At 31.5% G+C, this 16,840-nt stretch overlaps 1 protein-coding gene across 1 annotated transcript; it reads left to right on the plus strand.

The window, feature by feature from the left end:
• The first annotated feature begins 5,954 nt into the window (after window positions 1-5,954).
• LOC139094643 (T-box-containing protein TBX6L-like) lies at window positions 5,955-16,261 on the plus strand. Its single transcript, XM_070645770.1, has 5 exons — window positions 5,955-6,314; window positions 7,020-7,170; window positions 14,521-14,788; window positions 15,074-15,211; window positions 15,541-16,261. Exons 1-5 carry the CDS (start codon window positions 6,233-6,235, stop codon window positions 16,150-16,152), a joined length of 1,251 nt encoding a protein of 416 aa, XP_070501871.1. The 5' UTR covers window positions 5,955-6,232; the 3' UTR covers window positions 16,153-16,261.
• The last annotated feature ends 579 nt before the right edge of the window (window positions 16,262-16,840 follow it).

The raw sequence follows: 16,840 nt of genomic DNA on the forward strand, positions 1-16,840 counted from the left end.
CGAAAAAAACCCTTTTTGTGTTCTTGTTAGATAAATTTCAAATGAATGGCACAAGTTAACGATTGTCTTGATTGCCATTTACAGTCGCTTGAACATATTTGAAATAAATATCCCTTTCTCAAAGAGCAGCCGAAAATGTGCAACAGGTTTCTGATTGAGTGGATCTTAAAAGAATTTTACAATCTTCACTGCACCAATTAACCTTCTTTTCCCCCTTTATTTTTTCTCTCACATTTCATCTAGAATTTATATATGGATCTAAAAAACATGAGTTCTCTCAAATATTTATGTCTTTTTGAAATGCATCATGGAATGCAACACACAATTTTCAGTGGCGCCAAACACAGAAAAAATTATTCTTTTTTTATTGATTTCATTTCGTTCCCTTAATCTCTCTTTTTTCGTACTTCCCATTTTCTTACTCGTCTGATGCTTTGTTTTAACTGATTCTCATAAAGAAGAAGAAGGAATAAGATACGATTCTATAAGATATAGATAGACAAAAAAAAGAATTAATTCGTTTTCTCAATTCCTCAACATAAAATATTATGAAGGCGATAACTCGATTTAATATATAAATTTATTTATTTTTTGAAAGATGTAAGCCTAAATGATATCTGACGGATTCAGCTTAAATGTTTATAAAAAATCAAGAAAAAAAGGATCAAATTTCTGAATCTAGAAGTTCAGATTTCTTGATCGTGATATGTGGAATGATTTATCATTCTCAATGACGATTAATTTTAATTATTTTAATTTTTAAAGTCAAATGTCTTTGCATTTTACAGGTGATTCTCGAACAATTTGAAATGTTTTGGCTAGATGACATGATTTTTGGTTCTGATGCTCAGAATCTTTTATATTGACAATTCGAAGGGTAGAGCCGGCTTTTGGTGTTCTCTTTGCTCGACAACGAGTTCATGAGCGCCTTAACTAAAGAAGAAAGATGCTAAGAATCTGATAATTTGGTCAAACGTTCAGTATATGAAGCTCCTAGTCCAGCTTTTGATCCTAACAGACAAATATCATACAGTAGATAGCTTAATATACTTTTTAAGGATGATTGTGTCGAGCTTCGGTTTATATCCAACTTGGATCCAATGAAATTGAGTTTGATTCCTTCAGAATATCCTTTTAAGACTGTAGAGCACAGTTTGATATTTTACTCATATATCAATATTCAACCCTCGACATCATCAATATCCTTAATAATTGATTCCTAAAAAATCAATTGCGATGCAGTTCAGATTAAATACAAAATTTAAGTCTGGATCTTCAAATTGAACGAGCCCTCAAACTCATCAAACTTTTACTATCTGTGAAACGCCCCAGTTTTACCTTTTGATCATCGTAATCAGAACAAACCTTAAAGAGTCTCACACGGCCGGCAAAGTCTATTTGATGACTCTCTTATCAGCAACCTCGTGAGGATGAAAGAAACCAATTTTTATCTATTAACAAAAATTATTGCTTCTGGATTGCCTCACTTTGATCTTTCTGTTGATTCTTTATGTCGCATTTATGGTTGTGAAGTTCTCATGTTCTGGAGACACATAAAACAGCATGATGTCCAATATTGCAAGACTTTTTTTTTCATTCTCTTTGCCTTTCTTTTAAGACAATAAAAAATCTTTCATCAAGTGCATTTGTGAGATGGAAAGAATGAAAACATCCATGAAATCTGATCATTGACTGGCGCCCGTACATTATTGCATGAAAAAATTTCCCAACACATTCTATTCTTTATGAGGCATATATAATGCTATTTAAATTTGACCGCCCTTAACGGCACAGAACATGTCAAAGCATTTTAATGAGTAAGGAGGATAATATGAAGCTGTAGATGACTAATAATTTAGCAAGAAAATGTAAAGATAAACAAAATATTAATTTGAAGCTGAAAAGTCCATTATGGTTAATTTTTGAGCATCAATTCTGGGGAATGTAGTCAGGAAGTGCCTGACATAAGGTTCAAGGCACTTCATAGTGAGCCTCGGCACATAGATTGCCCAGCACTGGTCTAAGGTTCATTCAAAAAATTCATATTTTCCAGTCCATCAACAGATATTCTGACTACAGCACTGTCAGGCACATTCTAATGCCTTTTCGCTAATTCCCTCATAAATTTCACATTTTATAAATTGATGAACGTTTTACCACGTTTTTATAAAACGCAGAGAAGAAGTTTGAAGGAATAAAAAAAAAAATCCGAAAAGAACCCGTTAATGTATTTCTTATCTTTGCTGCTACCGTTCACATAAAAGAAGCACCAAACAAAAGTCGGCAATACATAAATATAATTCAATATATCTATCTGAAAGGAGAAGCCAAGAGAATAAGAAGAGAAGAGAAACACAAAATTAGTCGCCTTATCAATTGCCTGTTATTCCCTCGCTTAATTGAAAAAAAAGCCTCCAAGAATGGCCTGTAATAAATACATTCTCTTCTCTTATCTGTTGCTGTTTTACTGTGTGTATAAAAATACATCTCATCCAGAAGAGAAAAGAAAGAAAATTTTTATTGATATCGCTTGTGTGCTGCTTCTTTTCGCCCGAGCGGCGCATTACAGAAGTTTCCTTTGTCGGCTCAATCTGCTCTGGCAAAAGTTGTGAAGATTTTTATTGCCTCATTTCTTGTGTACATTAAAGAAAATGATTCTTTATTTTTTTGTGTCTCAAGTTGTTTCTCCTTCAGCTATCGATAATGAAATGGTAAAATATTCAAATTTATTCAGAGCTAAATGTTTGTTAGCTTGAGAAAGGTGACATTTCAAGAGATTACGGGCTTCCGCTTTAAAGCATTCCATTCAGACTCTTTTTTTTCTATATCTAATGTTGATGGGAATTTGTCTGCTGCTATGTTTTCATTCATTCATTCAAGTATTTATGTATGTATTCAACAGTAGACTTGAGAAGGACATGATAAAGCAATTGACATTCGAGAGAACTAATGCATGTGATATTGTTAAGGATGTGTACTCGCTTTTCCTGAAATAACATCAAAGCATGTTTAACATGTAATGCAGTATGTATCGAAAAATTTTTAAGGGCGCCAGATTTCTTTCATTATTATCATCCATGGATTATACAGCAGCGCAAATTAATAAGGAGCAAAAAATTGATAGCGTACAATGTAAAAAAAATAAAAAGAACAGATTTATTTATTTTTCATCATTTGTCGTCTTTGTTTTCAGATTAAATATATTGGTGGGACACACAAGAAGATGCAACATTTAATGATGATAATCGCAAATTAGGGGGACAGCAGCTTTGCAGAATCCTATTGAATTGGGAGTGAGATTGACTGGTCTGAGATTTTGGGAATAATCGAGCCTGGCTGACTTCGAGTTGACTAAGAACTCATTTTGTGTGGTGAGAGGTGTGTTTGAGATGTGGATACCTAGCCATCTGTAACTAGCCTGGGTGTAGGGCTGCCACTCTACAGGAGAGAATCTATTCTTAAAACAGGAAGTACTATAGATTGGTTGACGTTTGTTCATCCAACGAGTCAGATTGACAGTTTCCCCAATCCCCCTCAAATTGTACGCACATAATTTAAATTTTTCCACAAAGTCATTACCCCCCTAAACTCAAATAATCATGGAATATCACATACATTAATCTGTCGTTGCTGTTTTCGCCAGCCACAAACGAAAAGGACAAACATGAAGATTTTGTAAATTAGTAAAAATTAAATTTCATTTAGAACGATTATCGTTGATTAACGATGATTGGATTACCGTTTTTCCTCAGGTCGTTAAGAAAATGGCACTAATTAAAAAAGATTTATAGACATTGTGTGAAGCAATAATTTACGGCATTTTTCGTTTTGTTAGTTATTTCTGCAATGAAATCGTGTTAATTTTCTTTTAATTTACAACTTTCACTCTTTTTTTTTCATCCATTCTCATTCCTATCCACTTAACGTTAATATTTGAATAATTTTCATGACTGTCAATCTTAAGAGTCTAAAAAATCATCTTCAAGACGCTGATCATTTGAAATGTAATTGCACCATCGCTTTAACAACTTTTGATGTGTTGTATTTAATGCTTCAGACGATTTTTTTATAAAGGAAGTTGAATCTACAAATCGTGACTTTTGGCGACATTGTGCGGAGTTAAATTCTTATGGCGTCAAGCTTTTTTGCAAAATGTTTTCTCATCTGTTCCTCTCTTTTATTTTCGACATTTACTTGTAATACAGTACTGCTAGCAACGATTTAAAATGTAGCATCGTCATGTTTTCCAACTGCTCGAATTACTCTTTTCGTTTGTTGTCTATTTTGAGATTTTGTAATTGTGTATAGAGGAATAAAGTGGCGTAAAAAATGGTGTTAGAAGTGATTAAGTTCACAATTTTGTAAAATTGTGAAGCAACTAACAGGCACATACATTTATGTATAGTAAAAAAAAATTATAAACACGCGTTTGTAATTTTTATATTTTTTGAAATGGGGGATTTGTGCCTGAATGCTTCGCTTATTTTAAAAATGTGTTTTTAATTTTCTTAGAAACTTTGTTTTTTTTTTAGTCATTTTATGATTAGAAAATAAGGTTTTAATTATAATAATGTGATGAATTTAATAACGATCACAATATTGTAGTTCCGCAGGTGCATTTAAAATCTAATTAATAACTATGTTGTGTCTCCATGCTTACACATTTCCCTATTGATAATTATCAACTTGAAATATGTCTACACGTTCCATGCATGCATGTTCTGTGAAACACTTATGCACTTATAATTAGCTATTAAGGATACAGACTAGTAATATTTTCTCCTATTGGGTTAGAATGAGCTTATCGCAAAACCTTAAAAATCCTTCTAAGCTTTAAATGACTTCAAGTGATTTTGTCTCCTTTTGACTAATTTGTCGCGACAGATAATAGCTGCTTGTGCAGATTATCATTACCAACATTTTGATGGGACTTAAGTTTTACTAATCATATCTTTAATTTTGAGAATGCAATGCATAAGGCTTATAGCAGTGATTGGCTTTTATGCTTCACGGCAGACCTTAGTGTCAACTCAGAATTAGCATGGTTAGTAAACTCGAGTCGACTGAAATCCTTAATTTGAGTTGAATTCGAGCAATGATCAGTGGTAAGTATGGGATACACTTGTGGATACTTGAGAGCAGTAGCTAATAAAAAAAGTAACTCGGCGAGTCTCTGGCATAACCTGCCATAAGGCCATCCTATTTGCTTTTTCTACACCGTGTTGCTTCAAAGTAAGCATGAAGATTGCATGACATTCTATGTATGACACGCACTAATGCAAAATTTTAATAAAGTTTCTTCGAACCTCCATCCTCGTCACATCCAAAGCTATTAATTGAAGACATTGGATTCAAATAAATTCACTAGAAATTAATTCAAGAAACTCCAATGGAATTGCTAGATCTTTCTGATGTATATCAAACCGAAGATCCCCAGTATAATTATTGAACTTAATCAATTAACTAATTATTTATGTTCTTGTTCCATATTTATGATTTCTCGAAATCACACACGCATGTTATAAATTCCAGTAAAAGATCCAATGTAATTCTTCAATGTCTTATTATGGAGGAATTTCAATTGCTAATAATCTAATTTAAAATTGTGAATTTTAATACGTTTCAATTCGTATTGACGTGCCTGAATTTCATTTCGTAAGATTTTTACGCCATTTTTCGTGCTTCTTATTTTTCAATTTATTATGAAAACACTGCGCGGTTGCGAGAGCATACAGTAGGCGTGGCTTACTCTCAATTTTCAATTCTTCTCTTCGCAATCTTTTAAAAAGCCAATGAAAATCAACAGCTTGAATGTGAATCCTATGTATGAAAGAGAATCAAAAGAACCTGTTTTTAATTTTTTTTTCTTCTTTTTTCGTACGATCACGACTTGCAACTTTTGAATGCTTGAGCCATTGAGCAGTTTTGTGAACCACTTGGCGGTTTAAGTTTGTTAAATGTCAACACTAAATAGATGATTTTTCACAGTTTCGCTTTAGTCTTTTCGTGATTGTTGCACTGTCGTTACACAAAATTCACATCTTATGTATTTTTAAAAATTATATATGATTACTAGATGCATTTAATATTGTGATTCAAATAAGTCAATGGATACTTTGTGATTAAAAAAATAAATATTAAGGCATAAAAATATTGCAAAAAAAAATTAAAATTACTATTTAGTGCCATAAAAGTAAAGGAATTATAGTGAAATTAAAGAATACTTGATATTATGAGTGAAATAATGGATATCAGACTTCATCATCATTTAGCACAGGAATTTTATAGACAACAAATGTTGCAAAGGATCCCAGGTAATTCATCTTTACAATTAATAGCATAAAAACTCATTCATTTTTAAAAGCAAGCTATTTTCTTGCCTGAAGAAGTAGGAATAAAAACAAACAGACAAATAACTAATTCTCATACAATTGATTAATGATCCATTATCATTCCTAAGGGATAGGATATCGTCTGCAGAATGTTACAATTCTATTTTCGAGGGGATAGATAAAAATAAATGAAAAATCATAAAAGTTGATCGTGCCCCTTCATGCCTGAGCACCTTTTGATTCTAATGAATAGCAAGAAATTGATATTTATAAAGCTCATATACATGGATCTGCCATAAAAATATAAAAAATTTCTATCTTCTCTCCAAGCTGATGTTTGTTTTTCATTTCTGTAAAAATTGACGCTTTATAGGCAGGTGAATTTTATGACGGCTGTATTGCTTTATGTTTCTCTTTTTCGTCAAATGCCGCTGCTGCAATATTGCGGTCATAAATCCATCAAAAGCATATCATTTCATTTGGCAAAAGACCCAAAAATGTCTCAATAAGCGATACTTTTGACGACTTTTATTAGCACTTTGTTACACTAAAGTTGTTTTAAGAACTGTGCTCGGGTCTTAACGGAGAACATAAAAATTAAAAGCATTCATTATTCAGCTTGCCATATGCGTTAAAGAAGGTTTAACAAGTCAATGAGTAATGACCAAAATAAATTTTAATTTACAGATCCATACTCATCAATTTTTCCGACACGTCAACTACCACCGATTCCACCACGCTTTCAATTACCTGGAGCTGAAGTTAAATTACAAAATTCCGATTTATGGTCAGAATTCCATAAAATTGGCACAGAAATGATTATTACAAAATGCGGCAGGTGAGTCTGAAAACTTTTAAAAATGAAGTAAAGTATCTCGAAAGAAGCAAAAGATAAAAGGATTTATGAGTTGAGTCTGAAAAAATGCGATACATTGCACATGCATAAACACATAAAATCAAATTACTATAGACGCCACACAGCAATTCATTTTTATTATGTACAAAGGGTAAATACATATTAAATATTAACTTAGTGTGCCTATAAAGGGAAGAAATTCTCACTATCGAAGTTCTAGATACAAAATTAGAACAAAATGCTATGGCGCCCAATTTTTACAACTTTTTTTTGAAGTGAATAGTAAACATAGGCATGCTATGTAGTGTATTAGGTACTAAGATCCAAAAAGTCGGTCAAATGCTGAAAAATCTACATTGAAAGATTCCATTATAAGTTTTGAGGTATATAGCTATAAGAGATGTTAAAAATCACACGTTTTATAATGCAAACAATAAAGCAATAAAATATATATTTTTTTATACCTTAAATGTCTACATACATTTGATGGAGTGAAGTTCAGAAGGATTTAATTTTTAATTTCTATTAAAAATCCTCAAAAATATCAAATGGCATTGGCACAGGAAACTTGAATTGTCAAATCCATTAGAAAAATTGTTTATCTATCGAAAGACACTCATGTACGGTGAGTCGACTGTTTTTAGTCAAAATATTTGATAATTTTCTCACATTGTTTGTGTTTGTGATTCCAAAATGTGCACTCAAAAAACAATCCAGACACCATCACTTGAAAATATCTATATGAATGTCGTCAAGAGAGTTTTCAAAGACAATGTTTGCCAATTGACGGCAATTTTAAGTCTGTTGTATAAACAAACTAGTTATTTATAATATAAACACAATTTTGGAATGACTCTTTGCAGTTTTATGTACAGGATGTTATTAAGTATTTAGGAAAATTGAAATTTTTGCCTTATCTGTGAATTGATTTTTAACAGTTCAACTTATTACATAAACTAAGCTTACTATAGTGACTTTTATAAAATTTCTATAAGGAATCAGTCAAACGCTACCTGCTACGATTTACTTTATATAATTGAAAAAGTGTCAAAGAAACACCTGCAATGCAACTGAATAACACGATCTCTTTTCATCTCATCTCATACTCCCCTTACTTATGTTATATACATGTTTGATTTGAAAACAATTGCACAGTGTGAAGTATCGAATATTATTTCTCATAGACTTGCTTAGTTGGTGCCCCATGTAACAAACCAATTTCATGTTGAGTCTTTTGTTAAAAATATAATAAATTTTTATTTATGTTTTTATGGATTTTAAGATGAAAGGAAATTATCAACCTGGTGCGCTCCTCTCCTTCGGATATAATTGTTGTCTCGACTGTTTGTTTAGATCTCTAATCGAGTGCCCATTGTGTCCATGTTGTATATACCTTATAAAATCATAAATGTATTAACATTGAAAAGCTGATGAATATTTTGATAAATTATAAGTAAATTTTGAGAAGTAGCTATGCTGGAGATGTGACATGATAAGGAATTGTTCACGAGTTGTGTCCATAAATTAGATTTTTAATTTGTTTATGAAGCTGGAGAGTAAGCTGAAGTGAGTTAGTAGTTTCTTGCTTGGATCTTCAATTACTCAGCAATACTATGTAGTCACTAATATACTGTTTTATCGCCGTCTTGATGGCAAGAAATTGAAGTGTCCTGGCGGCTGCTGCATGTCATTTGAGTTTTCTGTCAGAGCAAAACTTCTAGATAATCTCCAGTTGATGACTAGTTCTAAAGTACTTTTGAACACTCGGGCATTGTGCTGTTTCTATTAATAGCATCTTTTATCAATTTTACCAAACATTGTCACATTCTTGCATGAAATAAGTGACATACATAGTAAAGTCAATACCAATTCCTTATCTTATGTAGCTCGACACCCTCCTATTGAAATTTCCAGACTGAATCTTTTGTTATTCAACTGCAAATATGCACAATGATAGCACATAATCTATACTTGTAGATGATTCATGTCAAAAAAATTGCTTCCTCAAATCTTCTATCTTAAATTTAATTATGATGTTTTACTTGACTTTTTAAAAGACTTGCTGAATATGTCATTTTGTATGGAACAGCATGACATGTCATCAAATCTATATGAAAATTTTTGGCAATAAAAATCACAATATTAAGGATTAGTAAATTGCTAAATCACAAAAATTGCTATGTGTATCAAATTAGCAGACACAATACCTCAATTTTCCAACAATTTTCATCAAAGCCTAACAAAAAAATTAAATTTTGCAACCAAAATTCATAATGTGTTAATAAATTTCAAATAATTTATCATCTCCTTTAAATGAATAGACATTGAGCGTGAACAGAATTTCGAAGGTTCCATAGCAGTTCAGTTTGTGTGTTTTTCATATTTCATATCCTCATCAAATCCAATTATGAGCTTATAAAATATTTTATGTGTCTACTAAATCCCCATGCATCTATTATAATCCATTTAAAAGATTCTAACAAGCATCACATGGCTTAACAATGTTTCAAAATTATTATATTTTATCGACTGACTGTAGATTGAAGAAGCAAAAAACAACAAATAATAATTATAACCTGTATCAAAAAATAAAGAATTGGGTATATGAGTAGTATATGAGAGAGATGGATAGAACTTGAAAAATTTAACAAGGCACTCTTGACTAAAGCGCATTTTGGGCTTTGCGATCAAAAATTGGTCAGAAAATAATATTTGTAACGGTTCTTTGAAATTCAAATTTTTGAGTAAAAATTTTTCATTCGTAGCCAACTTCAAGTTTGTTTACAAATGAAATTAAAATCATTAATTATCGAATTTAGGAATGAATATACGACTTAAGACTATGTGATGTGCCAATAACTCAATGAAATTGATCAAGCAAAGCTTATTTGGGCTACGAGTCGACCGAATAACCAGACAAACCAGACAAAGTGTTTCAAAAGGCTTCCTCCTTTTCTAGAAATGCTCTTTAAAAAATAGAAGAAATGATACATAATTTTGATTTCCTAAAGAAAGAGGAACGGCGTCAGTTGAAGACATGTGTCTGGAATTTTTAAAAGAAAGGAAAAAAAAGGCAAAGAAAATATTTTCATTGTTTTTTTGAGTCTTATTTGTGATGAATCAACAATTTGTGACACATTGAAGATAGATTATTGATGAGTTCATAACATACGACAGTACTTCATTTATCTTAACATATCAATATGAGAAATTTCAAGGTTTTTTGAATATATATATTTATCAGATCCAGTCGACTGGATCATCAATTATTATCGAGACGAAATTCGTTCTGTATAAAAACTGTGTGAATGAATAATTAAATCTAGTTCATTGATAAAAATCTCTGAAAAAATTCATGAACCTTGTAAAATATCAGCAGGTTACTAATGAGCCAACAAGTCCGGAGACGATGAGGATGAGAAAAAGTATTAAAAAAAGCATGGAAAATGGTTGAAAATGAAATTAAAAATTTCTTAATTTATGATTCGAATTTTTTTAAGGTTTAAAAATCTAAATTGAGACTGTGGTAGAGTAGAGACCACCACAGAATATAATAACCATAATTTTATCCATTGGCTTTCACAGATTATTTCTCACGCAAATAATTAAACGGCTCTACAGTTTTTTATGTTGCGAGAAATTTTGCACTTTCAAAATGAAGCTTATGAAGCTAATGAACGAAATTCCACTTTTTCTATATTTCTGTGCTGTCGTCGTTATAATTTGACCATATTTGTAAAAAATAATGTTTTTTAATCAGTCTATATGGGTGTTATTATAGTTTTTTCAACACCTTAAAAAGATCACGGCAGTAAAGGCTAATCATCAGCATTTATTAGCAGTAAAGAATTGTCGCTATTTTTGTGTAATAAAAAGTGCTTGTTATGGTAAATCAAAAGAGCGGCACGAAAGATTTTTTTTTTTTTGCTCTTCCTCTTCTTCCACTCAATGTGCGATGACTGTTTGAAAAAAAAAGCAAATAAAATAAAACAAAAAAACGAATAAGAATTCAAAAGGGAGCAGAGAAAGGCTCCGAAAAAATGAATATGTAAAAGAAGAGAAAGAATTAAAAAAACATGAAAAATAAACCCATATGAGAATTCACATAAAATAGGCGCCACTTGTCGTTATGAACTGTAAAATGAATTATTAAATGCTTCAAATTCTTGTCATTTCTCATGTTTAGTCATGAAATTCTTTTCAATCCAATGAATTATGATTGAAGGGGAATTATCAGCGGTTTTGTAAATGATTAGAAGTATAGACATCATTATCTTATGATGTCCATCAAAAAATGCGGTTTATTCTACAACATTTATCTAGTTAATTTTGAGAAATCTTATATAAATGTTGAGAATATATCAACGATCTTTTAATATTCAAATTTTATTTGGAATTGGCATCAGTTGTTTTTCCCCTTTAATAGTTTCTAACCCTTTCATGGAAATATTTAGTTTCTTTTTGAACTCTGAAGAATAAACATTATTTTGATTAATTTCATCCGTTTAGAAGTTCTTTAATTAAACATATTAATGAGCTTGGAACCACCTCTAGATTAAGACTAAAGATTTAACGGACTAGTTATTAAAAGTTTTTGACCAACTTTGCAAAATTGAAAATAAATCTGTTTATTGTCTTCAATAAAGTCTTTAGAGCTTCATTGTCAAAAAGAAAACCTTCAACTATTCAGATGAGACAGGAAGTTAGAGTAGGAAGCTTCCAGTTTACCACTTAAGCACAATCAGTGAATTTGCAATGAGTCTTAATCCTTGGATTTCTGAGTTTACTATTGCAATTTTCAAGCACTAAAACACTAGACCACAGAAACACCGAGTCATTCTATCTCTCAAGCAAGAATGACCAGCTGTATCTTTAATTCCAAACGACTTGTCGAAAGAATGATTTTCATTTCATTTTTGGTTGACATAGAATGGGTGTAAATTAGCTTTATGGTATGATGATTGTCTCGTGATGGACCATCAAACTACTACTCACATGTTACCTGATACTTATAAGCGTTATCAAATAGTCAGAAACGCTACTGACAATAAAAACTCATTTATATCGAGCTTCCCAAGAAAAAAACTGGTTCCAATATATTTTATACGACTCATCAATTTAAATACATTTCCATATCGCCTTTTTATGCCACAAATGAAAAGATATCAATTCCGAAATTAATTTTTATTTTTTTCTCTTACTTCTTCTGTGTTGTTAATTTTGTGTTTCTCACATTTTCGAGTGTCATAAAATCCGCTTGCCTCATTTGAATAAATTTAATTATGATAGGCGATGTTTTTTTTTTTTTTGTTTCTTACTTGATAGCCTGTGAGATGGCTCATTTTTCCTGTGAAATCAAATCAACACAATGCTTCTTCTTCTTCATCGTCTCTTTTTTTCCTTATTCGTAATAATGGTCATCACAATTTTCTTTAAGCAAGCTTGTGTATCTTCAGAGCTCTTTTTTTATGAATGATCTTATGAGTGAATAAATTTTGGAAGATGAAGATGAAGAAAAAAAAAAGTCGTCATTAACAACTTCGAATAAACAGATTAATAATGATAATTTTGAGAAAAAGATGAGCCATAATTGCTTTTGTTACCTAATAACCTGATTTTTATTTGATAATAATCGAATCATAATCTTCTTCTGATAGAATATATGAATGAAAATGAGTTTGTGAATGAATGGATATCTTAACTATCTGTAAATGTATGTAAAACGAATAAGGCATAATAGATCAGTGATGAAACCATTAAATGATAATCAGTTTTTTCATAGTCTACATATATACAATAGCGTAATATGGAGTTTAACAAACCAATTGTATTAAAGAGTTCTAGTCATAAGGAAAATATGAGTAAGAAGAGTCAAGCCACCCAAAAGCATGAACATTTATCCCATAAAGAGATGAAAACGTGATTCAAAAAATCTGATTTCTTTCTTAAATCGGATTCCTGTGGTCATAAATCGAACATTTCAAAGGGTTCGTTCGATACATTGAAGAAGAAATTATAAAAAGCAAAGCAGAGAAGAGAAACGATGAGAAAAATATGCAAGAAATCAGGCGCCCGCCGTATGAAGATTTTCAGTCAGATTTCGGATTTTTTGTTTTAAAAATTCCTTTACTTTCAATACCTAAGTCTCATTTCAGTGAATGAAGAGTAAAACGGATTGAAATTTATTGATCTCATTTAATTGATGCAACACAAATCTTTATGTGCATCGGAAATGCTTATCAAGTTAGCATTTATTTTCACATATTTTTAACACCTTGAACAATGTTCTGGGGGTCCTCGGTTTGCATTTTGGACTTTAACCATTTTTAGACAGAATTGCCGTCTGAGTTGAATATTCAGCACCAGTTGGCTCCGAAAAGCGATAAGTACTCATTATGAGTATCGAATCCATGACGACGCACTTAAAAATTGCTCAGCTTTGCTTCTTCTTTTCCATACAGGCTATCAAGTGCATCATAATGCTCATAAATTGAGCATTTAAAACTGCATCTGTCGATATTTTAGTGGTTTTTGTAATAACTCATTGATTATTACGACTTTAGGGTTATATTTCATAACATCAGTAGCTGCTATCAGTGATTTTACATAAAATATAGCAATTACATGAACATCTGCTAATCACTTTAAGAATATTGATAATTTTTGTCTCGTGATGCTTTAAAAAGTTATGAATAGTCGCGTGCAGAGTATGATTGTGAAACAAAAAAGCAGCTTAAGGCATGGCTGAACATAAAATTAAACTATTTCACAGAAAATTAACTCACTTAGCGTCGTTACAGTTGACTCCTGTATGATTTCAAAATATATATTTTTTTAATCGACTGTGAAGCGTTAATAATGATAAAGTTAGGTATTAAAGGTGTTAATTTCCTAATGAGGATACACAAAAAATACCATTTAATCTCTTATTTCGATTCAAAATTCAGGTTGACAATTTTTTTTTATTTTTCATTTTAATATCACATCGTTTGATGTGTGTGGAATAAGTAAGAAGCTACCAAACCAGTTGTAAACTTTTCACACCAAAAATCCATTAGCGTTGAATAGATTAAATTGAATTAAAAGCGGGACATTCTTTGTTTTGTTGTCGATGCGAGAAAATTTATATTTATTTCAATTTCATGAAATTAGATTGTGGAAGAACAAAGTAAAAATTCCGCTAAGCTCTTAAAAAATTATGCAAAACTCTATTTATCGCATTTCCATTCATAAATTTCCTGCTTCTGAATCTGCTAATGGAATTTTACTTGCTTCTTGGACTTTATTTTGAAAATAAAATTTATTCATGGATATATTTTTTGAATTCCACAGACGAATGTTCCCATCACTCCGCATTTCACTTGCTGGATTGGATAATGATCAAAATTATTGTGTTCTATTGGAAATGGCTCCGATTGCAGACTGTAGATTTAAATTCTCGGGATCACAATGGGTACCAGCCGGAGGTGCCGAACCTCAAAGTCTTCAAAACATTTATATTCATCCCGACAGTCCGGCTTTGGGATCACATTGGCAAGCTCAACCGATCAATTTCAACAAAGTGAAACTTACAAACAACACATTAGACAGCAATGGACATGTAAGTATCATCGCAAGATTATCCAGATTGTACATAATTCCACTCTTAACTATTTTGCTATTTCTCTTGTCCTTTTTCTATCTGTATGCCTTTATACTCTTCAAGTACCCAACAAAATAGAAACAATGCATGTATAAGAATGAGTACTTGAAGTGAAAAATGGTGTGAAAAGAAAGATTATGGATTAAAATTGAAAATGTATCTGTCTAATGCTCTTTAACTGCACTCAAAATATTCACTTGTAATCTAATGAATAATTATTCTCATGCTTATTCTCTTCTTCAGGTCGTTTTAACCAGCATGCATAAATATCAGCCACGTATTCATATCGTTCGTACTTCAGATCCTTCGCAAATTCCATGGTCACCTCAAAAATCATTTGCATTTCATGAAACTGAATTTGTAGCTGTCACTGCTTATCAGGTAATAACTTGTTTCATGTACATACATATTATATGCACGCACAAATACACAGAGAGACATCATGCAGTTCTTGCACTCTCTTAAAATTAATACGCCCAAGTGAATCATAATAATTGATGTTATAGGCGGCAATCTTTGATTTGTAAGGAACACAAAAAAGAAGATTATCTTTGATAATCCTTATTGGCGGTTTCTTACATCACAATCAAAAGTGAAGAAAAGTTGACACAAAACTTTAGATTTGCCGTCAACTTCAAAAATTGTTCACATGGCGTGAAATAATTGTTGATTCCTTACTAATTTTATGTCTCTTTCTTTTTGATCAACAGAACGACAGAATCACAAAATTGAAGATCGATAATAATCCATTTGCAAAGGGATTCCGGGAGACTGGACAGTCTCGATGCAAGAGAAAGCTTGTACCGTCAACATCAAGCAACAACAATATTAATCATAAACAACAAAAGATTGATGATGAATCACCATATGAAATTGAACAAAAACGTCTTCGAGTCATAAGTCCATCTGCATTCTCACCAGGATTACAATCTCCAAAAGATGATTCCGGATTATCACTTTATGAAACATCCTCAAGTGGAACAAATTCTCCTTCAATTGATGATCGTTTTATGAATCAGAGGCTACCTTACTTTCAACATCATCCATATCCTTTAGCACTACAGCACTACCATCAAATGATTAACTCACAATTTATGAACTTGATGATGCCTCATATTAACAATCAACAAGCAAACTCACTTCGGATAAATAATCAAGTTGAAGATGATGACAAGCAAATTGATGTGTTGACTGATGACACAAGTTCCAATGAAGCCTCTGATAATGAAGAGACATCACCAAAAAAGTCAAATTTCTCAATATCTGCAATTTTGGGCTTAGAGAAAGGCGATCTGAAGACGACAGCAACAGCATGTCATTGAAGATTTTCGAATTTTTTTAAGATTAATTAAACTACAAATTGCAATAAAATTATTTAAATAGCTTTCAAAATTGCTTCATTCGAAGCTCATTATGTATTAAAATTTAAATGTATAACTTAGTATTTGTACGTGATTCTAATAAAATTGAAATTATTAATTATAGTAAAATTAAATTTATTTTTTGGTGTTTTTATTTATTTGGCATTTTGAAGAAGATGTGTAGGTTGATGAACAACTTGGATTTTCAGAGATTTGTTGACTAATTATTGAAATTTAAATTCTATTTTTGTAAACTGGCAATAGATTCTGTTATGTCAAAAAAAAAGTCTGCAGTGCATTTTATCTGTTATGATTCTTTACTTTAGTGCTTCTCAATCGTTGCTCCACGACACACTACACACTTTATATGAAAAAGACATATTCATTCTGTAAAGCTGAGTTCTTGAAATATTCTAATAACCGAGTACGAGACCGATACCGAAAACGAAACCGGGATTGGGACAGAAATCGAAACCGAAACTACCAAGAAATGGTCTTTGTCTTCTAAAATTATCTATCCTAACATGGCTAAACCGAGTTATTCACTTGAGATGTGTATACACATGAGTGTATTCAAAGGGAAAGCATCAAATTCTATGTCGATCAAATTCTTCGGTATTCCAGAGTTTACACTAGTCTGTCGGGATAC

The sequence above is a fragment of the Chironomus tepperi genome, unplaced genomic scaffold, assembly GCF_022539635.2.
Source record: "Chironomus tepperi strain 1889 unplaced genomic scaffold, CSIRO-AGI_Ctep_v1 contig_354, whole genome shotgun sequence".
NCBI classification, from domain to species: domain Eukaryota; kingdom Metazoa; phylum Arthropoda; class Insecta; order Diptera; family Chironomidae; genus Chironomus; species Chironomus tepperi.